The 24531-nt window shown below is 45.2% G+C and overlaps 1 protein-coding gene across 6 annotated transcripts in view; it reads right to left on the reverse strand.

Moving 5' to 3' along the window:
- Positions 1-298: 298 nt before the first annotated feature.
- Positions 299-24531, reverse strand: part of col12a1b (collagen, type XII, alpha 1b) — a 95163-nt gene continuing 70930 nt past the window's right edge. For 4 of the 6 annotated variants that reach the window (XM_047338168.1, XM_047338167.1, XM_047338170.1 and 1 more), the window contains 15 exons: positions 23209-23367; positions 22337-22414; positions 19454-19540; positions 18176-18229; positions 17729-17824; positions 17051-17104; positions 15831-15884; positions 15693-15746; positions 15454-15525; positions 15340-15375; positions 14898-14964; positions 14637-14822; positions 14280-14348; positions 12917-13087; positions 9859-10689 (listed from right to left, as the gene is read on the reverse strand). In XM_047338168.1, coding sequence (XP_047194124.1) covers positions 10568-10689; positions 12917-13087; positions 14280-14348; positions 14637-14822; positions 14898-14964; positions 15340-15375; positions 15454-15525; positions 15693-15746; positions 15831-15884; positions 17051-17104; positions 17729-17824; positions 18176-18229; positions 19454-19540; positions 22337-22414; positions 23209-23367 — 1359 coding nt within the window. In that variant the 3' untranslated portion in view covers positions 9859-10567. Of the gene's footprint in view, positions 331-9858; positions 12129-12916; positions 13088-14279; positions 14349-14636; positions 14823-14897; positions 14965-15339; positions 15376-15453; positions 15526-15692; positions 15747-15830; positions 15885-17050; positions 17105-17728; positions 17825-18175; positions 18230-19453; positions 19541-22336; positions 22415-23208; positions 23368-24531 lie in introns of those variants that run through there. The other 2 variants (XR_007032291.1, XM_047338169.1) reach the window with 2 other exon arrangements.

Below are 24531 nucleotides of genomic sequence, written 5' to 3' on the forward strand. Positions count from 1 at the left end.
AAACACTCGATTTAATCCACATCAGACTCTCCGACCTGCTTTCAAACACAAACTGTCCTCACGTCGGCTGTGAACCGATACCAGTCTGACATGTGATCCCGATCCCGTCCTGCGTGCTGCACCTTCGCCACATGTGGACACGGTTAGACAGAAAATCCCAGACAGAGGTTGTTTGTTTGGCAGAATTTATGATGACAGGAAAAATTCTTCCTGTGAACTCCCGGAGAAAACAGGTACGTCTGTCATCAACAAACGACACGAGGTCACTCAGAAGGTGACGTGTGGTCTGACTCACTGGGGTGTGTGTGTGTGTGTGTGTGTGTGTGTGTGGGGGGGGGTTATATCCTGGATTGAAAGGTCTAAGATGTGGTTATCATGTTGTTTATCATCCTCTCATCACGGGAACGATCTCTGAACTTCTCCTGCTTCTCGAGCGTTGATGTAATGGTTTGTTCTCCTCCCACACGTCACAGGATTTCCCAGCAGCTCATGTGAGTCACAAACACAAACTGACCTCGTCTGAGAGGAAAATGATCTGAATTCAAGATATTTACAGGAACACGAGGTCGAGCTGTTTATCTTCAGGATGAATCCGGGGGTTTGGGACTGAAACCTTCACATGACGTTTTCCTGGTTCAGAATCCCACGGTGAACTGTTTCCTGTGGTTTGTTGTGCTGTTGAAAATGGACCTGCTGCATCTGGTCACCTGTCACCGGTCGTCATGTGACAACAGAGAACCTGGACCTTCTCTCAGTGGAGCTCAAACCTCCATCAGGGACCAACACTCACCTTTAGATTCTCATTTCTATCTGGACCAACATGTGTCTTACTGACCTTGACCTCTAACCTTTGACCGATCCGTTCCCAAAGTTAGTTATCTGAAGATAAAGCATATTTATATATTGATGAGCACAAATACACAGTTAATAGGATGTGGTCACATGTCATTTGTAAACTTTACGAGTCGCCTGAAGTCATAAACATCTGGATCGGATGTGACCGGGGGGGACGGTGAAGGACACACTTAACGTGTTTCATTTCTCTGCCACTGACAAACTCTGAGAACCTTTGTGGCTCCGGTTTGTTAAAGTATTTTATAAACTGGACAAACTGAGTATTTCACAGCTGGAAGCTTCTTTCCACTGGGACCAGTTCAGCTTCCCAGTCAGTTTCATAGTTCTGGCTCCTGTGCTTTAATTAAACCTTTTACTGCGGTGATGATAAAATCCACGGCCACATGATCCCCAGTTAAATGTTGTGTTAAAATGCTGAATTCACACAGATATCACATCGACAGCACTTTTCTCTTTCTCTGGACTTTAGGTTGTGACCTTGTTTTTAATGCTCTTCCCCCTGTTTGTCTCCACCTGACTTGGACGAGACATAAAATGCAGAGTCACGCTCACGGATCTATAAATATTTAAAACCTCCCACTGATGATTTAGCTCTTCTTATTTCCATCTCTGCAGCCAGACGGAGACACTCAACAACCGAGCAGATTCACAAACACTGGACGTCATCGTAGAAACAGATTCCCTCACTCAGCAGTGTTATCACCACTCCACTCACCAGTGTTATCACCACTCCACTCACCAGTGTTATCACCACTCCACTCACCAGTGTTATCACCACTCCACTCACCAGTGTTATCACCACTCCACTCAGCAGTGTTATCACCACTCCACTCACCAGTGTTATCACCACTCCACTCACCAGTGTTATCACCACTCCACTCACCAGTGTTATCACCACTCCACTCACCAGTGTTATCACCACTCCACTCACCAGTGTTATCACCACTCCACTCACCAGTGTTATCACCACTCCACTCACCAGTGAATCCAGCGAGTTCAGGATGTTTGGAGTCATCGGGCCTGAAGCTGCTCTCGTCTCCAGCCGACCATGGACGCTGCTGCTCCACGGGACACGACCACGTCGCCCGAGTCGCTCACCAGAGGCCTCGGATGCTCTTTATGTATTTATGGATCTGTCTGTGGTGCTGAGGTCACAGCTCAGGGTCACAGGCTCGTTACCCTCTGGACTTATATAACTAACTATAGAATACATAACTAACAGGGCTAATTTTAAATATTTCATAAACTACAGATGTATGTCGGATGTTTTGTGAAGCACTTAGTAACATTATTAAGAAAAGGAACATATTTATTATATTATATAATCAGTTAATTCCTCATCAGTATTGGAGGAAACACAAAGAGATGAAGACAACGTGGACTCAGTGAACTGAACATGAGCCAGAGCTCGTCTCTCTGGGGAATTCGTCTTATTCTCAAACACGTGACGTCAGCGAACCTCAAGGTCGAAGGAAGTTCACAAAGAACAACAGGAAGAAGATAAAGCATCAGGATCATTAAGCAGCACACACAGACACACACACACACACACACACACACACACACACACACACACACACACACACACACACACACACACACACACACTCACTCAGTTCAGTGTGTTTCCCATTTGAATTGATTTAATTTCCTGTTTTTCAGCTGCCTTAAAAATATTAAATATGATTTAACAAATTAATGAGACGTAACAGTAACCGTGTGTTTTACATCTGTCAGTGACATCATTTCTTCATCTCAACCATTGGAATAACGATGTGTTTTATTAAACACGTCAATAATATTTATTTAATGAAATCCATGTTTGTGTCATTATCTAATAATAATTTGGTTAATAAAACATCAGCTTCATTGATTTTAACCTCAAACTAACCTCATCCTGTGTTTGGAGGGTTGCTGGTTTAAAATCAGTGTAGAAGGAGTCCGACACTACTGAAGTGCCTTTGAGCAAAGCACGTGAAGCTCTGGTGCTAACTGTGCTAACTGAGGATCTGCTCACTCAGCTGAGAGATGCTCGTCCTCTTCTCTTCACACCTTCCTGCTGGTTCCAGGTTTATGTGATTCAAACTAAACTCATTAGATATTATAATGAAATTACCCAAACTCTCATAAACATGACCCTTTAAAAAAATCCATTATTCTCTGAAAATCAACGAAAATGTCCAAACGTTGAATCTCACGATGTTAAGGGAAGATTTATTTAATCTTTAATCTTTGTCTCAGTAACGTATTATATTGTAATAGAGACATTTCATAATGACATCATCATGACGACAGACGACTGGTTAATAAGCTGAAGATCATGTCGCTCATATTATTGGCTGCAGGAAGTGATGCATTCCCATGTGACCTCATCATGATGTAATCGCTTCAGGTCGCGGAGGCAGAGACTTCCTCATGACGTCATGTGATGAGGAATACGGTTCTGAAGCTTCAGATCTTCTCTCTCTGTCATTTTCAGGATCTCATTTAACAACGTGTCACCACTGCTGCCCACTGAGATCAGAGTGAGGAGGAGGAGGAGGAGGAGGAGGAGGAGGAGGAGGAGGAGGAGGAGGAGGAGCAGCCCCATCTCATTAAACTACTAAATGTTTCCACTGACATCATGTCCACTGTGGAAATGTAAAGTTCTGCTCCGTCCCCATCGATCAGTGTCAGCTTCTCAATCCGCAGCAGCTTCCTCCACCTTTCACACGACCTCCATCTTTGTACAGGAGCCAGGACGGTTCTCAGATCAGTGAGCTCGCTGAGCACAGCTCGTACATCATCACGGCAGCGTGTGATGCACAGATCTGAGCGGATGTTTTACACAACGTCTCTGTGTTTGCACCATGGTGATAAATCATCAGACTTCTACTGAGGCTGGTTTCCTGACGTTTGATTAGTTGAATAAACGAAGGTTCAAAGTTTGAACTAAACCCTGGAATCAGTTTCTTTCCTTCAGGTTTCCTGCTCGTGTCTGTTTCCGTGTGACGCTGCTGCTCTGAAGGAATCGTCTCATGTTGTTTCATCAACTAATCGATTTTATGAATATGAGCATCAGCCCTTTAAGTCCCTTTAGCTTCAAGGTCCATTTACTGCATTTCTGTCCCTTCACCTAACCCCGTCTGTCGTGGTAGACTCCACCCGGCTGGGCCTCCCTGCCGCATACAACAAATAAACCACCTCTTGACTCAGCACGACACAGGCTGGATATACATAAACACACTGAACATACATGATTATACTGAACATACATTAAACACACGTGAACATGCACGTGGCTGAAGCACTAGCTGTGGACGTCTCCTGAAGCCTCATGTGACCCACAGACCTCCGACTCAATCCCATCTGCTCAGAGAGGAATCTTCTGGAGGTGTGAACGACCTCACTGCTCACAGTTTATTTATTATACAGCAGAAGATCTCCTCCACAACATGAGCTCACTTTGTCTCTGCTTGTCTTGTCTCTGGTAAAAACACACAAAGTGACACGAGACGTCATCTGGTGTCGGAGACGGTTCCAGGTCCTTTCTCAGACCCGTCTTCTCTCTCTGACCAGCAGGGGGAAGGAGCGTGGTGGAACGACCCGCTGCTCGTTGTTCGGCTTCACGTCCTGAGATCTTCACTCGGTTCCAGCTGCAGCTTTAGTTCTCCGCTGGAACAAAGAGACAATGTGAGTGTGATTCATCATCACAGAGACAATCATCAGTTTACATGACGCAGAGAAGAGCAACATCTGGAATTCACTGCGACTCCTGCGTCGCTCGACTTCATCAGCTCGACTTCATCAGCTCGACTTCATCAGCTCGACTTCATCAGCTCGACTTCATCAGCTCGACTTCCACCCGTCAGGAAACTGAGCAGCGCAGAAAGTCGTCGGAGCAACAAGAGGGAAACATGAAGAAATAAAAGATCTGGTGTCTGAGCGTTGAAACGTCAGATTGTGTCAGAACGAGACGTCACCGCCGGATTGTTCAAGGTCACCAGGGTCGTCACTAACGAGAATCAGCTCATTAATGTTCTGGGTCAATGACACAGGAGGAGACAGGAGGAGACAGGAGGACACAGGAGGAGACAGGAGGAGACAGGAGGAGACAGGAGGACACAGGAGGAGACAGGAGGACACAGGAGGAGACAGGAGGAGACGTGAGGAGACAGGAGGAGACAGGAGGAGACAGGAGGACACAGGAGGAGACAGGAGGAGACGTGAGGAGACAGGAGGACACAGGAGGAGACAGGAGGAGACGTGAGGAGACAGGAGGAGACAGGAGGACACAGGAGGAGAGAGGAGAGACGAGGAGACGTGAGGACACAGGAGGAGACAGGAGGAGACGTGAAGAGACAGGAGGAGACAGGAGGAGACGTGAGGAGACAGGAGGAGACTGTGACTGTGAATCCCAGCATCGAGTCATTCAGGGACAAACAGAGACGAGAGACGAGCAGAGATCAAATAACACAAATCTGCTCCAAACAATCTGAGACGTGTTTTAAAACCACGAGCTTTGATTTTCAGACGTGTTAACTTCACTGGACGTAAACCACGTTATTACAAATCACTGTTTTTCTTTGTTGACCAAAGTCGTCAGGATTCTCTAACCAGATAAAAGTCGTGCGGTCAGATAACGAGCTGAAACCAGAAACATCTGCCGACAGCGAACGCCTCCTCCCACGCACTCAGCACTCAGCGCTCAGCACTGAGCACTCGAACCCACGACCTCGCCGCCACGTTTCAGACCTCACGTGCTGTGAGCCGTGTGTCAGCGGCGTGAAGAACACGACTCGAGTCACAAGAAATCTGAGCGTTTACCTCGGAACTGAAGTTCTACAAAGATTCAATAAAGTTCTATGACAACTGAAGCTACCACAGGTTCTCTCTTTGGCCTGATTGGACGGGACCAGCTGTCAATCACACTGTGGTATCCACCCCCCCTTTATGGTATTTTTGACTCTAAATGATCATCAGCTGTTTGAAGAAGACTTGGAACTAGAGACTGAGACACAAACTCCTGAATGTTTACTGACGTTATAAAGTGAGAAGTGGAGTCACTTTCTATAGAAACTAGCAGTGGAGTCGCCCCCTGCTGGTCAGAGAGAGAACGCAGGGTTCAGACACTTCTGTATTATGTTTTATGAAGAGTTAAACACTCAGAGTCGTTCCTGTAAGAGAGAACAGTTTGCAGTTGGTGTTTCAGGCCTCAGATCCCGACGTTGAGCACAAACACTGTTCGTACGATGTCGTGTATCTGTTGTGTGTTATATCTGTTGTGTATCACTGGGTTTCTTCAGGTCAGTGTTTGATAGATCCCGTCTGGAGGTGGATCTGTGCTGACTCAGCTTCATTCTTCACCTGACGAGGCTCCAGGACACAAATCTTCTCTTCAAAGAGCAAAGAGAGGAGCGTCACATGTGGGAATCATCAGAGGATCTTTGATTCTGAAAGAGTCAGATTGTTGTTGGGTCAAAGTCGTGAACCTGGAATGAGGAACGACGCAGAAAAGAGCATCGCACGTTTCTCTGGGATTTCTTTGGCGTCTGAGTGGAAACACTTTGACTGAAGAACCTCGTGTCAGTTTGGTTCTGCTCGACAGAAGCTCTCGGGATTCAAACTACCGAACTTTAGAGCTTTTAATGTTGAAGGTTAACGTTTGTTTTCTTCAGCTGCCGGAGGAAACAGGCCAACCGCTGCAGGGAACGTGGTAATGAAGAGACTCCACTACAAGGTTGTTGCTCCAGGAAGTAGTCAGAGCCGCTCAAGGTGCCACACGTGATTAAAGGTGATTTGATATTAATCCACGATCAATAAACCAGAATGAAAACATGTTATTTAAAATCTGAACGCGGGTCAGTCTCTTCCTGTTTGCTTTGGATTGATCTGATTGGACGTTAGAGTCCGACACATATCAATATATTGGCCGATCTTATTCTTCGTGTTTTTTTTAATTTCCTCTGAAGATTATCTGACTTTTCTCTGGATGCAGATTTAGTTCAGGTTGTTTTTATCACACAGATAAATGAACAGAAGAACTTTGAGTAAATATCCAGTTTATGTGTTTGATGTTTAATATTCACTGAAGAGCTTCTACTGATCATAATGTTGATGTTTTATCAGAAAATGACTCATAGAAATGTCACTAAATACATTTTTTCCAGCAACAACTTTGATCTAAAAACTGTTTTTAAAAACACGACCTCACAGATTCGATCCAAAACGTGTCAGTAGAATATTTCCTGTTTTTGACACGTTCGTTTCTTTTCTCACTCGATGACAAAGTGTGGATGTGATTTTTCCAGCTGAGCAGACGTGGTTCGGTCGGTTTCTTCTTCGTGCTGCAGCGTCACGTTGTTCACACTCGCTCACAGATGTGAAGACAGAGCTGTTAGTTTTCACAGAAACACACGGAGGCCTGGAGTGGCCACAGATATTTGATATTGAACCTCAAACTGTTCTCTCCTGCGCACACGATACCACACGATACCATTATTTCCCACGATTTCATGCACACGAGATAAAATGGCTGCAGAGCGCGTTCCCCCCCAAAGTCTGTTCAACCAGCGGATTCTAAATGACACTTGGAGACATATCACATTTTACTGTTGCTTTCACATTTCTTATTCCTCGTGTTATCAATGCATCCGAGGGAATCCAGTGCAGAGAGGAAACAAACGAGGAGCAGGAAGAATCCAGAAGAATCCATGTAAAGAAAGGAAAGAACAACAGTGTGTTAGAGAACAAAGACCTGAGTGAACACGTTTATTACAGGGACAATTTTAAATGAGGTTTTTGTCGTCTTATGATACTTTAAAGTTTTCACATTTTATTTAACGCTTCAGTTTTCAGATGCTCTGTAATGTTCTCTGGAGGCAGAAGGTCAGGATTTCATTTAAAGATTCACTGGCTCATTTCCACCGAAGCCCTTTTCCTTTGCCTGTGATAAACTCAGTGAGGCTCAGCTCCTCAGGTGTGTTTGACGGCTTCCCCCCCCCACGGACACGCACTCTCATAAATACTGGGGTGCAGCTGCCGGGACACCTCAACCTGCTGCTGACGGACTTTCCATGAGCTCATCTCCTCTGAGTTTATAGATCTGCAGGTTTTACTGAATTTACCGGTGACGTATAAACATGGAGCCGAACTCCTCCTCCAGGGAATGTGGCTCCTCCACAGCAGCTGAGAGTGAGACTTTGTGAAGAGGCTGTGAAACATGTGTCGGAGAATCCTCGTGTTTGATCGTTCTCAACTAACGTGAAGTGGCAGCGTGCGAACTCGTGTTTAAAGGACCCGTTTATTCCTAATGACCTTCATTCGTCTGCAGTCAGAACATCAATATTCCATCGGACTCAGATATGGTTTGAATTTTGCAGCATCAGCGATCACATCGCGGCCTGTGTTCAAACTTCAAAGCTGCCGAAGCTCGAGCCTCAGAGGGAACACGGCTCCGGGTCCGATCCGGCCTCAGGAGGTTCCTGATCCAAAACATCTACGCTTCTTCTCTTCTTTGCTCTTCAGATCATCTGTGGACTCGACAGTCATCTTCAAACTGTGCGACTTTCACACACAACTTTAAAATATCCTGTTCAAACAAACAAGCAGCAAATCTTTACACTGAAGAAGCTGGAACCAGGAAAGTTTGAGCTTTATTGGATGACTGAAATAATGAAGATGATCAAAATAGTTGTTTTAAATATATATTAATTTGTGGATTTTAAATAAAGCTGCTTCTCCTCTGATTTGTTTAGTTTGACTTGTTTCCAGACGAACTCCTTTTCTGTGGAAAAACCCAGAAATGATGCAAACTCAGAAGGTCACGAATCTTCAAGCCTTTTGATTGTGGTCATAACTTTGGTCTCGTTGGAAAGGAAACTGTTTACGTTTTAAAAACCAAAAGTCAGAATAAGTAGAAGAGGCACAAACACTGAAGGAAATCTGAGGCCTTTCATGTGGAAGACACAGAATCTACAGCCTGAAGTCAGGAGCGGTTCTGTGTCAGCAGCTGGAGAAGTGATTTCAGGATCTTAAAATACTTTGCTCAGATGTAATCAGGAGTCTCTGAGCTTTCAAACAATATATAATCTGTCAGGTTTAAGTAAAGATTGAGTCGAGTTCAGACCAAACAAGACGAGGGAGGGACGAGTTTTCATTTCTTTACGTTTCTACTGTGGAGTCCCAGCGTCTTACTGGGTTTGACCCGGAGAACCAGTGAAGTGACGGTTCACATGTGACGTCCTGCACCTTTCATTCTTCCTCTGATAACCTGGTATCTGACCCTCGTCTTCGTGGGTTCGTGGCTTCACATGAGTCACAGTCGAGTGCAGAGGAACTCAGGCCGATGATGAGGTGTTTCCATGGTCTGATGTTTACAGCTTATTCATGGTTACTGCGCCTCACTCACGTCCGCGGCTTATTAAGCTTTATGTTTGCGGCGATGATTCAGAGGGAAAGTATGAGGAGAAAATAGCCATGAGCGAATCAGCCCGAGGAAGTTCTCTAATCCTCGACAGCTCCTGGACTCGGGGTCATTTCAGAAATGTGAGCGTTCAGAGAAGTGGAGGAGAAAAGCCCTTTGAGCCACTTTCCCCTGTTTCCTGACAGTCGTAGATAAACCCGACTTGCCAAGTTTCCACCGCAGGTCTTTCCCTCGCTGGCATGTTTCTGGAAAGAGCAGATAATCCAGAAACCCATAAACCTTTATTTAACCACGTCTGTGCCCTTTGACACTTCATCACATTACAGAGTTACGGTCCCTCGGAGGTTCGCCCTCACGGTGCCGCTCTATGTGGCCCGGACGCTCTTCCAGGTACTGGAGGTACTGGCCAGAGTTTCCAAGTGTCCCAGAGGCGGCGTTAGAGTTACCCAGAGTATTCCCCCCCCCCAGCTCAATGTCCTGCAGGTTACCCCCTAGTTGGCCCCACTAGTTGTAAGGGGAGTAACAAATAGCGAACTACTAGTTCTAGTTAAACAAAGTTCTCCTGTTGCAACAAAAACGACTCAAAAACCACATGGATGTAAATTTTCAGTAGTTTTATTGAAAAATGCCTCTTCTGTTTTCAGAAATAAATAAGAAAATAAGGCTGTGGAATTCACAATCTGCAGTTTAAACATGAAGCAGCAAAACCATTTCCATAGTCTCGCTCGCAGGCTTGAACTGATTCGATACTGAGAAAATGACAAGAATGAGAACAACTATATTCTGGTTAAAACAAAATGAAATAAAAAAACATACTTAATATACACCACAGACATGCAATTCCACCTTCGGTACAATTCGCTGTGACGGAATAAAGGAAAACCGATAAATATTAAGTCTAGAGATACAAAATGAAAGCTGTGTTTAACTGACATCATGAAACCAAACCTCCTTGATGACGCTGAATGAGAAGGATTATATTTAACATACTAGATGAACGTGACAGAAAACAGATCATTTCCTTTTACGTGACGTCCCGGCACCGAACAAACATGTTCAACTCGACCACTTCAGACAAACTCGATGCGAATATGTTACAAGCCAAAGACACAAAGTGGAAACACAACGATCACAGGTTTTCTTTCGCCTCAAACTTCCTCCGTTCAAACCTTCACCTGCCACAAGAATATTCACATACGTTTTCAGGCACTTGGGTATTTTCCAATGAAGTTGAGGTGTCAAACCCCTTTAGTGTGTGTGTGTGTGTGTGCACGACTCCAGAGACCAACAGGAAGGAGGACACTTGTCTTATGATGTTAGGCTGGCGGAGGCCTTTCTTGATAGCGACCTCTTTCGACGGCGTCTAAAGGACTCGTCTTCCTCCTCGGGGACGGGGACTACTCGGGTGTCGGGGTCGGGGGGGAATTGGCCTGCTCGGAGATAGCGTTTGTTCGGTTCAGCACAACTTGTTTCTCGTCACTTTTTCTCAACATGCACAAGAGGAAGTGGTAGAAATGATTTTCTGCCGGACTGAGGGTGCACTGACAGGCGGTCAACAACAGGGGGCGTGTCCACAGCGTCATACAGTAAAACGTAACCTCGTGATTTATCTGCTAATGCTACGTAAGATACGAGCTAACAAAGTCAGTCAGTTAGAAAAGTGACAATCAGTGACTTGTTCAAATCATTTTACTTTTCTTGTATTAAACTATTCAAGTTTTAATTTTACTCTTTATTCGCAAACAAACTGAGTTTTTAATATTCTTAAAATTTGAACTATTGCAGATTCTGTTCTGGAAAACTGGAGCCTCTGTGAATTTGAAGGTTTCCTCTTGACCTTGAGCCACCCAGGAGCTTTTGATCACATCCCATGATCTTCATCAGCAGATGTGATGAAGATCATGTGACTGGATTTTCATTGGCTGAGACACAACCCCCACTGTGGACACTCCCCTGGTCCTGTTTCAGTGCTGGAATCTAATTTACTGTTGATGTGAGAAGTTCATGTGTTTCTGCACATCTCGTTCATTTGACAAAAGAAAAGAAGAAGTCACATAAAGTCTGGTTCCTCTGGAGGGAGACGGCTTTGGGATCTTTGTTAGTATTTCATGAAACACAGACACAGCTCGGGGAGAAAGATAAAACAAGGAGAAGCTGGATTCGTGGCTGGTTTTGTACATGAAGTGGAATCTGAACCTCCAGGGCCACATGTGCAGAAGTGATTCAGTTTGACCCTGAGCAGTTTCCAACACATGGAGAAAAGAGGCGATTGGTCGGCGTTCAGCAAAGCAGCAGGTTGTGGTTTGCAAGGCACAAGCTTTAAAAGTACAGATCTGGAAACTAATGCAGTGGACTTGATTCAAACATCATTTACAAAGCACAAATTAGTTTATTTACACGGCACCTGGAGAGAAATGCTGTTAACAGGGTTGCTGCTGCTGTTGTTGCCGGCTGACGCTGCAGAGGATGCAGATGTTTCTCTGTTAAACATCCACCTTTGTTAGTATTTGTGTGGTTGTTTGTTGCTGTTGTTGTTTCATGCTCCTCCACTGAACACAAGGTTCCTTTGTTTGGTCTCCGAGATTCAAACAGGTCGGTGTCATCACCGCCGCTGCTGCCGCTGCTGCTGCTGCTGCTGCTGCTGCTGCTGCTGTTTGTCTAGTGGCTGTGAGTCGTTGTTAGTACTGGTTCCCTCTTTGTTGTTGTGTTGTTTCTCAGCATAGTTTGTTAATGGTTTCCGTTGGCCGTTATCCTCTAAAACAGCTCTAGAGCGAGCAAGCGAGCGTTCAGTTACAGGACGTTTTGAGTTTTGGGTTTTTTCAGGAAGTCAGCGAAAGCAGCACAGGTGAGAAAGTTTACTATGCTGAACCTGAAACAGGCCAGAGGATGGAAGGTGTCAGGTCAAAGCAGGAAACAGCGAATCATCAACTTCTACGTTTCTCTGTAATGATTAGTCATCTAGATTCCACACATGCATTTAGTCCTCATGAAAAAGTACCAGGGAATTCTCCTGTTGAGCATCAGACCCCAAGTCAGACCAGAAGATAAATTATTATATATATGATTGATATATACATTGATTCAGATGTTATAGAATAATGTGAAAAGTCTTCGACAGAATCTGTGCTGATAAAAACACGACTAAACTAAATCCTGAACTTCTCATCTGCTGCATCGTAACATCTCGTCTCTGGATACAGAGTCGAGATGTTTCAGCTGCTCAGAAGTTCTGTGGAGTTTTGTGTCTTTTTTTTACCCGTTTGTCTGAAACAAAGAATTTCATGAGCTTTGTCTCCAGAAAACTGTGATGAGCAGTTTTCATCATCTTCTGGTGTATGTTGATCAGTCAACAAATTGATTATTAATCGGTTACAAAAGTCACAGTCATGATTCAAACGTGTCTGAAGGTGTCACTGTTGTAATCTTACAAACATGAATGAGTAAAATAATCTGTGTGTAAAAGCCACAACCTGATATTTCTTTCTCATCTGACTTCAGGTTCTGACGGAGAACAAGAGAATTCCCCCAAATGTTAAAGTTTTGATAGTTTCATCCCAAATTCCACTGTCCTCCAGCTGAAAGCGTCAACTACATTTACCAGTTACACAGTTTTAAAGATAACGACCTAAGTCCCGGGCTGCGGATCCTGATACGTACCTACGTATCCTTGCCCGTTGTAAGGAATACCGACACACTGAGAGGAGTCGCAGTATCCAGAAGGTCCAGGAGGACCACGCACTCCAGCGTGTCCTGCACGTCCAGGGGGACCGCGGGGTCCAGTGGAGCCGGCCGGGCCTGGAGATCCTGTCCTAGTTTCTCCTGGTGGACCTGTCGGAGGGGGTAACATAACTTCATACATCAGAACTCAAGGTGCGACAGACACATGATACAACTTTACTTCATGATATTCAACTAACTGGAAGTTAAACTGAAAAGTAAAACTTTTCTCAGACTCAACAGATCTGTGTTTTAATTGAGGGGTAAACGGACCAAACAGGATATTATCAGGACATTTTATAGAACAAGCAACAGAAAACCAAACTGCTCTATTCTTATATTTAACAGTTAACATTTGTGTAAAGAAACTGGAACTTTTGTCCACGTTTGGCAAATTGTGGACGAAAGATTAAATAATCAAAAGATTTTATGGAGAAACTTTAATGTGGAAAATGTTGATTCTGAGAAACTCTTGAGTTTCACAGCGACTGTTCTTCATGTATTTGTTTTTATGATCAAACTTCAGCTTTGAAAAGTTTTTAACGATTGATTTAGTGATGATTTGGAGTTTATTGTTCTCTTGTAAAACTGCCTCAGCGTCCTGGCAGCGCTTCGGGATCTCTGAAGCAAACAGATAATTATGGCTCAGTGTCATCACTGCGTTTTCCAGCTGGAAACATGATCTATTGAAAAAAGCTGCAGTAACTGCTGCTGACAGAAGAATAAAAGTGTGAGGGGAAAAGGAAAGAGGCAGGATTTGCTGATCCTGACTCCCCCCCCCGACACCCCCCTCCCCCCCTCATGTCTAGACGTGGACAAAGCCGACTTGGAAAGTTTCCCTGCTGGTCCGTCTCCTGCTCGACGCCGTTTGCATGTGTTGTGAATGAACCTCGTCTACCGTGACTCACTGCCGTCCACTTCCTGACTCCCGTTTCCACAACTCGACCTTGTTTGCTTTAGAAAACACATTTTGTTCCAGCTGCCTGACTGGATGCGCTCGGGGTTGCGAGGCTGAAGTCTGGCTGCTGGTCGGCAGCAGGACTAGTGGACGCTGATTGGTGGAGGCGCTGGTGGGATGACATCACGATGCTGTGGTTGACGTTTGAGCCGAGTCGTGTGATGAAGCTTTGAAACTTGATTCACAAACACGTACTTTATTGATCCTGATTGGTTTCATGCTAACGACATGTTTTTGGACTCGTAGGTCCAGTTAGCAGCGTTTCATCGTCTGCATAGAGTGACACCTCTCCAGCGATCTAACGTTAGCTGCTGCGGGCTAACAAACATCGTGCCTGTGACGTACCTGGAGGTCCTCTCGATCCTTTCTGTCCGGCGGACGACAGTCCTCGTTCACCTTTCTCTCCTGCCAGACCTGAAGCAGACAAAGTGAATCAGTGTCCCGTAGTTTTATCGTCTGTCTCCTGCAGCTCGTTTGTCTTTTCATGACAAAGGCAGAAATTTGCATTTCTGCTTTTAGAGCAGGAGGAGGATTGTGAGTCAACAGTGGGAAATCAGAGTAGCTGATGCTCGTTAACGTGTGATGTGATGGTTTTGTGATTTTTAAATAAACCTCTCGCTCTGTAAATAATCTCTGGTGCTCATTGGAAGCTGAGGTTTGTTTTTATAACTCCTGCTGTGTGGTAGATCCACAGGCTCTTACCTCTCTCTCCCTGCTGTCCGGGCTGACCTGGACCTCCGGGGAAACCGTTCCTTCCTGCGGTGCCCGGCTCTCCGCGGGGTCCCTGCCTGCCGGCTGTTCCGGGGGGCCCTGCAGGTCCGGGGCTGTTACTGCGCTGCATGCCGTTGGGGATCTGGTTCAGTAACGTGTTGACTCGAGACATTTGTGCTGCAGAAAAGAAGGAAAACTTAAGTTCAGTCCAGAGCCTTTTACAAATGGAATAAATAAAAAGAAACCACTTACAGTTGACTAGCTGCTCACAGACTTGTCTGGCGATGGATCGCATCATGTTCTGAGGAGCGAAATCGCCCTGAGCACAGAGAGGAGGGAGTTTTATTTTCCTCTGAAGGTTTCTCGGGTTCTTCCTGATGGTTGTGTGATATTCCTGATATGTTGTTGTCTTTATTTTAATTTTAAAACTTCATTTCTCACTGGAGCTCAATCTGATGTCATTAAGATTTACTTCAGTCAAACATTTGTCCTGACAAACGTCTGAAGACATAATCAAGACTAATAATAAAGTGTGCTCCTGTGCGTCTTTCACATTTTGTTGAATTTGCATGTACATAAAGTAAAATGACAAAAGTAGTATCTTAACAAAGAATAAACACTCAGACCATAAAAGCTTCATTTTCAATGATCTCACTTTAGATTGAAAGTTGTTATTTAAATCAGATGTACTCACTCTCTCTCCTCTGTCTCCTTTAGGGCCGAGGGAGCCCTGAAAACACAGAACAGGTTAAAACATTAAACTCTGAAGACACTGGGCGATCGTGCAAAGGGACAGCGAGACACTCACAGGAGGACCAGAGTCTCCGTTCTTTCCTGGTTGTCCTGCGGCACCTGATGTCCCAGGAGATCCTGGGGGTCCCTGCGAGGACACGGACAGACAATGATGAAGATTCAGGAAACAGACGATTAAAACGTTTTCATGTCAACCCGATAAAAAGAAATGTTCTATCATCACAAGTTTAGTCTGACACCAGCTCGTCCTTGAGCAAGGCACTTAAATGCTCAGCTGGGTGTACTCGTCCTTACCATGGGCCCTGTGGGGCCTCTGGGTCCAGCCGGTCCTTCCTTTCCTTGAGGGCCCTGGAATGAAAAGACCAGGACTTAAACCCTGAGCAGGATGCAGATCAGAGAGTCGTCATTAAAAAGCAGCTCGTCTGAACTCACCCTCACTCCCGCCGGTCCGATCGGGCCGAGCGACCCTGCAGGACCAGGTGAGCCCTGGAAACACACAAATCAAACTGTGAATAAAAGGTCACCTCTGCTCAAGCTGTCTGTCTCGCAGGCGGATTAGTGCGTGTCCAACCTCATTTACTCAGGAACCCCGCTCAGGGCTTTTACTGTCGGTCCTCTCCGCTCTTTGATGCATACGATTTACAGGGAACTTAATATATTCCAGATCCATTTTATTGGCCATTATAAAGCAGGGTCTGTAAGTCATTAAGTGCACGTTGCTATGGCAGCTGCTCCAACATGGTCACCTGCAGCATCAACACCAACAGATTCACTCGGGGAGGTTTTACTGGAGCAGAGAGCTGATTGGTCACGAGTCGGATCAGAGGGGGGAAGACGCCTGCAGCTGTTCGAGCTGATCAATAAAACAATATCAACTATTATCACCGTGACAGGAGTTCAACATAAAGCTGAAGAATCTCAGTGAGGAGGTTAAACACAAGTGTTCGTGATTCTCGGCTCGTAAAGAGTTTAAACCACAAACGTAACAGAAATAACAAAGTAACATTTATGATGATAACTGTTAATATATTGTGGGTCATGTCCCCCGGTTGTACCAGCTGCTGTGTCACAGGTTTGATTTCCACTAAGCTTCAGAATCCCTGAATGTTCCCTCTGGACGAGCAGCTTCTATCGTTCCTCCCAAGTCGTCCCGAGGATGAGACTCAACAATCAACTACATTTCTAAGTTTGACCAAGTAACCCGACGACTTCACTGAATTTATTTCTATTTCCTTGAATCTTTTAGTTTTTCTGTCTAGAGCCTCCATCTCTGAATGATTCTGCACTTTTCATGAATAATCAATCTCTTACCACTTCATAAAACGTCCTGCAGAGAACTCACAGCGTAAGTCGATGAATCAGAGCTGCAGCGCACGCCAACACTTTCTTTATGAGCGAAGGTGTGATTTTCTCTGCCAAATATCTCAGGTTGGACGGCAGCTCTTCGTAAATTCCCAGATAAACAACCGACATCAGGGGGAGGACGGAGCAGCTGCTGGCTCGTCCTCCGCTGAAGTTTAATTTAAAAGTAATATTCAGAGAAACAAACTCCCTCTTTTCTCTCTGAATCCCCCCACAGCTGGAAAAGCGTCTGCCTCCAGCCACGTGGCTTCAACTCTTAAATATCCCTGATTCCTTTCAGCTGCACTCACCTTCTGTCCAGGTAAACCAGAGTCTCCGTGGTCTCCCTTGGGTCCAGGGCGGCCCTGAAGGGAGGAAACATGTCTGTCAGTTACACATTCACACGATTCTGTTGCTATTGATATTTCACACGAGCAGTTAAATGTGATGTCAAAATGGCCGCTGGTGAAGAAGCAGCTGATTGAAAGCGTTTGAGCCGTTCAAGGCCTGAATGGAGGTGAAGCTCCTCAGGTTGAATGTCTCATGTAGTGTTTGATTTAAAAGTCAGAGCTGCAGGACTGTGGACGGATCCTCGCTGCTTCAGGAGAACAACACAGAGGAATCAGGAGTCGAATCTTTAAAACCTCTTGGTCTTGGACGGAACAGATTCTTGAGGACAGGACCTGAACTAATGTCCTCAGTGATGTCACCTTCTCCTGGAAACTAAACCAGGGAACGTGTCTGTTTGATTTGGGAACATTTTCATTTCCCAGATCCAAACTCAGATTTATCAGCATTTTTTAAGGTTTCACTTCTTCTTCTGAGTCATGAACCTCAGATTCTCCCCCAGCTTATAAATAAATCACTAAAGAATCTGGTCGACCTGTGTGGCTCACAGTGTGTGTGTGTGTGTGTGTGTGTGTGTGTGTGTGTGTGTGTGTGTGTGTGTGTGTGTGTGTGTGTGTGTGTCAGTGTGTTTATGGACTCACAGCCTCTCCTGGAATCGACATCCCGCTGGGTCCTTGAGGGCCGGGTAGACCCATGGGCCCAGGTGGTCCGTTATCCCCCCGCGGGCCGATGGGCCCCTGACAAACAGAGAAGATAAGAAACATTAAATCACAGCAGGAGTTTGTTGCTGATATCTGCTGACGTCTCTCGTCATAGTTCAGGTATGCTATGCTAATCTGTGGAAAAGAGCTACAGGAGATGAGGAATGCTGAGCGCGGATCGAACAGAACCTCCCCTCCCTTCATATCAGAGGGAAAAACACTCATTGGATAAGTGGAATCAGATGTTCTCACTCGCTTCAAAGCTCTCGTACTTTAAACAATCTTTTGTTTTCATGGAGGGCAGATAACTCAGGAGTCTGATCCTCATTTAGTGTTTCTCCTCTGCAGGACGGTATAGAAAGAAGACGTTGTTTTAAAGATACTTACAGCAGAACCTGCTTCTCCTCTTTCCCCTCGGGGACCTTTGCTTCCAGGGGCACCCTGAGGAGGAGGAAGAGGAGCAATCATCACATTATCACAGACACAAGAGCGAAGAGCAAAACTGAGCAACTCTCGACCTTCACAGTGGAAAATATCTTCTTTAAAAACACAGAAAACCTGCTTGATTTTATTTGATAACATCCAATGTGAAGATAAGTTAAAAATCCAGTGTTTAAAACATCAGTTAATAAACTTCTCAGCAACTTGGGAACTGACCAGAAGTGTTTGGTAGGAAAGAGGAAAGATCTTCACATTAACTCCACTGATGATTTGCTGTCTAATCTTTCATGTGTCGCTTTAACTTCATATGTTTTCATGATAAAATCAACTTGAATAAACATCCTCAGGTGAGTGTGTTCTTAGGAAATTCAAAGAGCATATAAATATGAAAGAAAATGTTGTGTGTTGTATTATTTTGTGTGTCATACACCAGTGAAAGATATATTTGGTTTGATGAATTATTGGACAATAAAGGTTTGAATGTTTGGTCTCGAACATTTTTCTAGTGATTTTTCTTGATTTGTTAACGATACAAAAACACCCACATCTTGTAAAATAGAAATTAGTGCAGTGAGGGTGAAGGTTTATCCTTCAACTGTCAGACGGCTGGACTCAGAACTCGCAGCAGCGTTTACCTTCTCCCCCTCTTAAAACATTTTATGAGGCGTCGCACAGAAGGTTTCCGAGGTTACTGCGCTTCAGGGCGCAATATTCTGCCTCGTACAACATACAGTATATAAATAACCATAAATAAAGAGAGAGAGCAGCTGATGTCTGAGCTGTAACATCCCCTCAGAGGTCGCACTTTCAAAATAAAACCCCTGCATTTAGATACAGACAGGTTTTATTTCTGTGTTTCTTCATCACATCAACCTCTAGAAAAGTGTGAGTGTTCTGGTCTGATGTGTCACAGCACATGATTTTAAAATATCTGTTATATGTGAGGGAAATGGTTCATGGAACTGATCCTGGAACTGATCCTGGGACTGAACATTACCCAGCAACCATCATGTTTCCTACAAATGAAGCTGGAAAAGTCATTTTCTACGAGACAGAGCTGAGCTGTCACATCAGTTTATCTCTGACATGTAGTGACGGGAAAATAAAAGTGTCCAAGTGGAAACACTCGAGTATAGAAGCAGGATTTCTCCCTCGACTCCAGGAAATGTTATGTCTCCCTTTTGCTAATAACATGTAACAGAAACAGGCTGAGTTGGTTCTTACCATTGGACCCTGAGGCCCCGGGGGCCCGGAGCCCTCTGAGGTGCAGGAGCAGGAGTTAGGAAGAGCCGGACACTTCAGCTCGTCCCTCTGGAAAACAAACAGGTCAACGTCAACCACACTGTAGAGATGAAGAAGTCAGATCCGAGTTGAATGTGATTGAACGTCTGAGATCGTCTGAGTCACTTCCTCAGCAGCAGAGGATTCAAACTGAAACATAAACAGTCACTGACGTAAACTGTGAGGAAACGTCCTGACAACGTGTCGAGAGCGGCAGGAACCAGCTCAACACATCTGAGGAAACATTTGAAACCAGTGTCGCTTTGGGCCTGTCCCTGAACGCCCCGTGAAATATCTCCCAGAGTTCCACTGCAGAGCTGAGGTTAGAAAAAACACCTCCGTACTGGTGGTGCAGTGGTTATCACTGTCGTCTCACAATGAGACGGTTCAGGGTTTGAACCCTGGTGTGGAGTTTGCATGTTCTTCCTGAGCTGGCGTCGGCCCTCATCACCAAAAGCTCTGGAATCTCCTCGTCTTTCCAAGTGGACGTCTTCGTCTTCTACGTGTACGGCTCCTCTTCTTCATCCTGAGATGTTTGTGTTCAGCTTCACGTCCGTCACGTGTTAGAAACCTCGTCCACACGTCCACTCGCTCACTGGGAGCATCAGAGGCTCACTATGGTGAAGACATATAGAAAGGCCCCTTATAACAGGATCAGTTTCTCAGGTCTGTGATGTTCAAAGTGGAAACACTCGGTCATGGTGGTGGCGACTTCTTCCGCTCATTATATGTATCATATTTTAAAAAAACACCATATGGACATGGACACGTTAACGAGGTTAGAAATTAGATTTTCGTTGCAGGAGGTTTTTAAATCTAACACACACTGGATTTGTTCTGCGGACTTTTCCGCTCATGTGTGGACGTCAGACTCCGGCTCTCTTTCCACCGGGTCCCTGCTGATCGCCTCCATTTGGACCGTTTAACCGAATGTTGTATAAAACAGTCCAATCAGGCAGCTGTCTCTGCTCTGCAGCAAATTGAGATAATAATCCAGAGTTGAGTCCTTTTCAGAGGGGCTGGGATGTTTAAGTGGAGACGTGCTGCGCTCAGACAAAGCTCTGTTTGTTGCAGCGTCTCTGGAGATCTCTGCTGGGACCGAGGAGAGAAGCCTTCATGTTGAGAGAGTCCAGAGTCCAGACGCCGAGCAACAGGCCGAGCTGCTTGAAATCCTCATTCTGCTGCTGCTGCTGCTGACGAACAAATGTTTAACAGCTTGTGTGTGTGTGTGTGTGTGTGTGTGTGTGTGTGTGTGTGTGTGTGTGTGTGTGTGGAGGATAAAGAAACAAGGGGGACTTTTCCTACTATAGAGACGATTGTAAATATGGCATTCATGTGTATACGCTCTTGCTGCCTGCAGATTTATACCAGAGTATCGAGCCCTTCTCCTCCCATGCTGCAGAACATCAGTGTCCACATCTGTTTCTGTTTCATGCTATGCATTGCAGAGGGACTTTATCTGATTTCATTTGGACCTTGTGTTCTGCAGAGTCACTCCCACATGTGAGCGAGGAAGTTAGGAAAATGAAAACGGACGAGTTCAGAAAATAAGGATAAAGGTCGTGAGAAAATTAAAAGTCCACTGCAGGATAAACAAAAAAACCCCCACAATGCTGTTGAATGCATAAATCTAAAGCTGTTTACACACATGACATTTCCTGTAGTCAGTGTTTGTGAAGCAGCAGCAGCAGGTTGTTGGGTCCCAACTCGTTCAAACAGGAACATGTGGGAACATCCAGGCGAGGGGCGGAGCCTGTAGAGCAGCAGGAGGCCGGACATGACGTATAAACTCTGCTGTGGAAAGATCAGTGTTGTTGTTTACAGCTCATCCACACCGGCGTCGGCCCTCATCACCAGAAGATCTGGAACCTCCTCGTGTTTCCAAGTGGACGTCTTCGTCTTCTACGTGTACGGCTCCTCTTCTTCATCCTGAGATGTTTGTGTTCTTCCAGTTTCACGTCCGTCACGTGTTAGAAACCTCATCAACACGTCCACTCGCTCTCTGGGAAGCTTCCACACATTGTCCTGCTGTCTCCTCACATGGACTCACGAGGACATGTTACACACATTTTACTAGGAGGCTGCAGGAGAAGATCCAGAACATGTCCAGAGACACTGACTCAGACAGGAAAGTGTCAGGAAACAGCTGATGCTGCTTCATAAGAGCTCTGATGAACATCTTGTATTATCTCTGTTCAGCCGCCTCATGTACAATAACTTGTTTATTTCTCTCTCTGGGTCTTTTCTGAGTCCTGAGCTCTTATCTGAGTATAAAACACACACACGCACAATCCGGATGAATGTGTGTTACAAGATAAACACACTCGTCTGCTATTTACTCTCAAGAGGCCGTAAATACTTCCACAGCGGCCAGTGTCTCCAAAACTAAATCCTGAGCCGTCCCTGTGTCTGGATACTTTCTCTGGAAATCTGTTTTAGGAAAAACCAGGTGGTCTGTTTTCTGTGAGGAAAATCCATCAGCACACACAAAGATGAACTACTGACACACAACAAACAACAACACACACAAAGACAACGGACAGACACGGACACACAGGGAACTCTCAGTCAGGAGGCAGAGTTAATGTGTGTGTCATGCAAAATAACCGTCTTTTTACATTAAACCTAATTTTCCTTACTTCAAGGTTTCAAAACTAAACGTGTATAATTACACTTTGTGTCTTCATCACAATTTGCCAAATATTCCGATTCTTGTTTAACATGAGTTCAAACTTATGTCATGAATAAAGGACAAAGGAGTCAAAGGATTGCGTGACGGTGCCGGTGGAGTTTGTACATATCAGTCAAGTGGTCAGCTTCTCTCACCATGGACGGGAGGTCACAGCATCTGTCCCGGCTGGTCCAGGCCAAGCTGCAGACGATATCAAACATCTGGAGCTGGAACTGTCGAACAGAAACACAAAACAGAACATGGGAGCGGTGTTGTGAAACCCCCCCCCCCCCTCACGGCTCCCTGAGGACAAGAAGTGATGTCCCATCAGCCCCGGGGGGAGAGAGGAAGTGTCTCATGTTGACGGATTCACACACAGTCCTGGTAAAGTATGGTCTCATATTAATAAAGATCAGCCCCTGATTCTAAAAACAGAGGTTCTGAGATTTCAAGAATAAAGTCGGACTTTTACCACAATCAGTTGAAAAGATCGTGTCGGTTTCTTTATTGTGAAGAAAGAACCACACGTCTCGTTAGCGGAGGAAAAGTTTGGTCGACTGTGAGGTTATCGTTGGGACTATTCTCGACTTTATTCTCGTAATATTATGACTTTATTCTCAGAATGTTCTTAGTCTAATTTGACCCTAATGCTCCAGCGTAGATTCTTCCAGTTGCTAATGTTAAGTTAAGTTAAGTTAAGTCATCTGTGTTCAGCCTCCAACATTATTGATCAACTGGGAGCAAGTTTAATTTAATTTTAATGAATAAATAACATGTTTCAAATCCCTATATTAAATCTACACTTTATGAAAAAGAGAAAGTGATCCTTTACTGCTGTGATGAATTTGATTTAAAGTGTTTCTATAAATGAAGTTCGTCTCTACAGCTCAAAGCCTGATTTCTTGTCATCACATTACACTGTTGCTGTGGTAGCTGCAGTCAAACGCTAACATGAAGTAAAAGACGTTTAAAGTCCTTGTACATCCTCAGTGGGATCTTTCTCTCTGCAGGATCAGAGTCCACTCACAGTTGCAGATTCTCTCTTGGAGCCGCTGGACTTGGACATCTTGCCCAGGACCTGGTAGCCGTCGCTGGACGTGTTCCCGGCAGCCTTGATCTCCTTCTCAGCCACTTCTTGGCAGTCGACGTTGAGTTTGATGCCGGTGGATGAAACCAGGACATGGAGCTTCAGAGAGAAAGAGAAAGGAAGAAAAAGAAGGAAGAGCAGATTTTATTGGCACATTCTTTGTTCCACGACCAAGTCTTGTGTCTGGTTTTTATCCCGATGGCCTGCAAATTATTAGGTTATGCGGAGTCTGGCGGTGGAGCCTGATCGGGGGGGGGGACGTGCTCCATCGTCTCCGCTGTAGTTCTGTTTATTGAAACACCTCTGGAATGTAAGAGAGCTCGCACAGAGGAAAACCAGTGCTCCTTTAATTTCCATTCATTCAGAAAGAAGAAACTCCATCACAGCTAAATCACTGCTGCACGGAGATTCGAGTTCTGACCAGAGGACCAGAGGAGGAACGTGTAGAAATCCACATGATCACTTCCTGGTGGTGTTAAAGTTTAAACTAGTGTTTAAAAAAGCTTTTGTATTTCTTGTTTGTACGAAACGTAAAAAACCTCAGAACCGAGGTGCGTACGGAACAATGACCTTAAAGCCGAGGTACGGACCAACCTCTTTGCTTGTCGGACTCTTGTGAGTAAAGTACTGAAACTGATGATGTTGTATCAGCGGTAGTTTTGCAGAAATAAAAAGATTCGCTGTGAAATGTTCGATGCCCGAGCTGTGTAACAAGTAACGTTCACACAGACTCAGTCGATCTGGTTGGTGCGTCTCTAGATTCCAGCAGCTGGAACAATGTCTTTGTTCGTGTCAGCCACAAAGATCCTTCTTTGATCGTGAATACGAAAACAGCAGCGGAGGAATCATCTCCTCACTCAGATCCTCCTCATGATGTCATTCTGTGGTTGAGCCCCGGGCCCCTCTGAAACCCAACGGCCGGCTGGAGCCATTCCAACTGTACGCAGGGAAAACATTGCTTTTGTAAAAGCCACGAGGCGGCCGCGGCTCGCTGCCTGCGGCCGGCCAGCGTCTGCGGAAATGCAGGGGCATGTTTAACAGACCACAGAGACACACACGTCCAACAACGACTGTGTTTCCATTAACGCTTTGGATTTCAGACAGGCCGTCGTCTGATGCTCTGCAGCTTTCATGAAGTCAGCAGGTTCTGTCACAGCTTCAGAGTGTCGCTCTCAACACTTCACTCATCCGGGGACACTGCAGCTCACGGGATATTGACTTTAAGAGCCAGAAATAACAGCGACATGATGGACGTGAAGCTGC

This window comes from Hippoglossus stenolepis, chromosome 20 (assembly GCF_022539355.2).
Source record: "Hippoglossus stenolepis isolate QCI-W04-F060 chromosome 20, HSTE1.2, whole genome shotgun sequence".
Classification (NCBI taxonomy): domain Eukaryota; kingdom Metazoa; phylum Chordata; class Actinopteri; order Pleuronectiformes; family Pleuronectidae; genus Hippoglossus; species Hippoglossus stenolepis.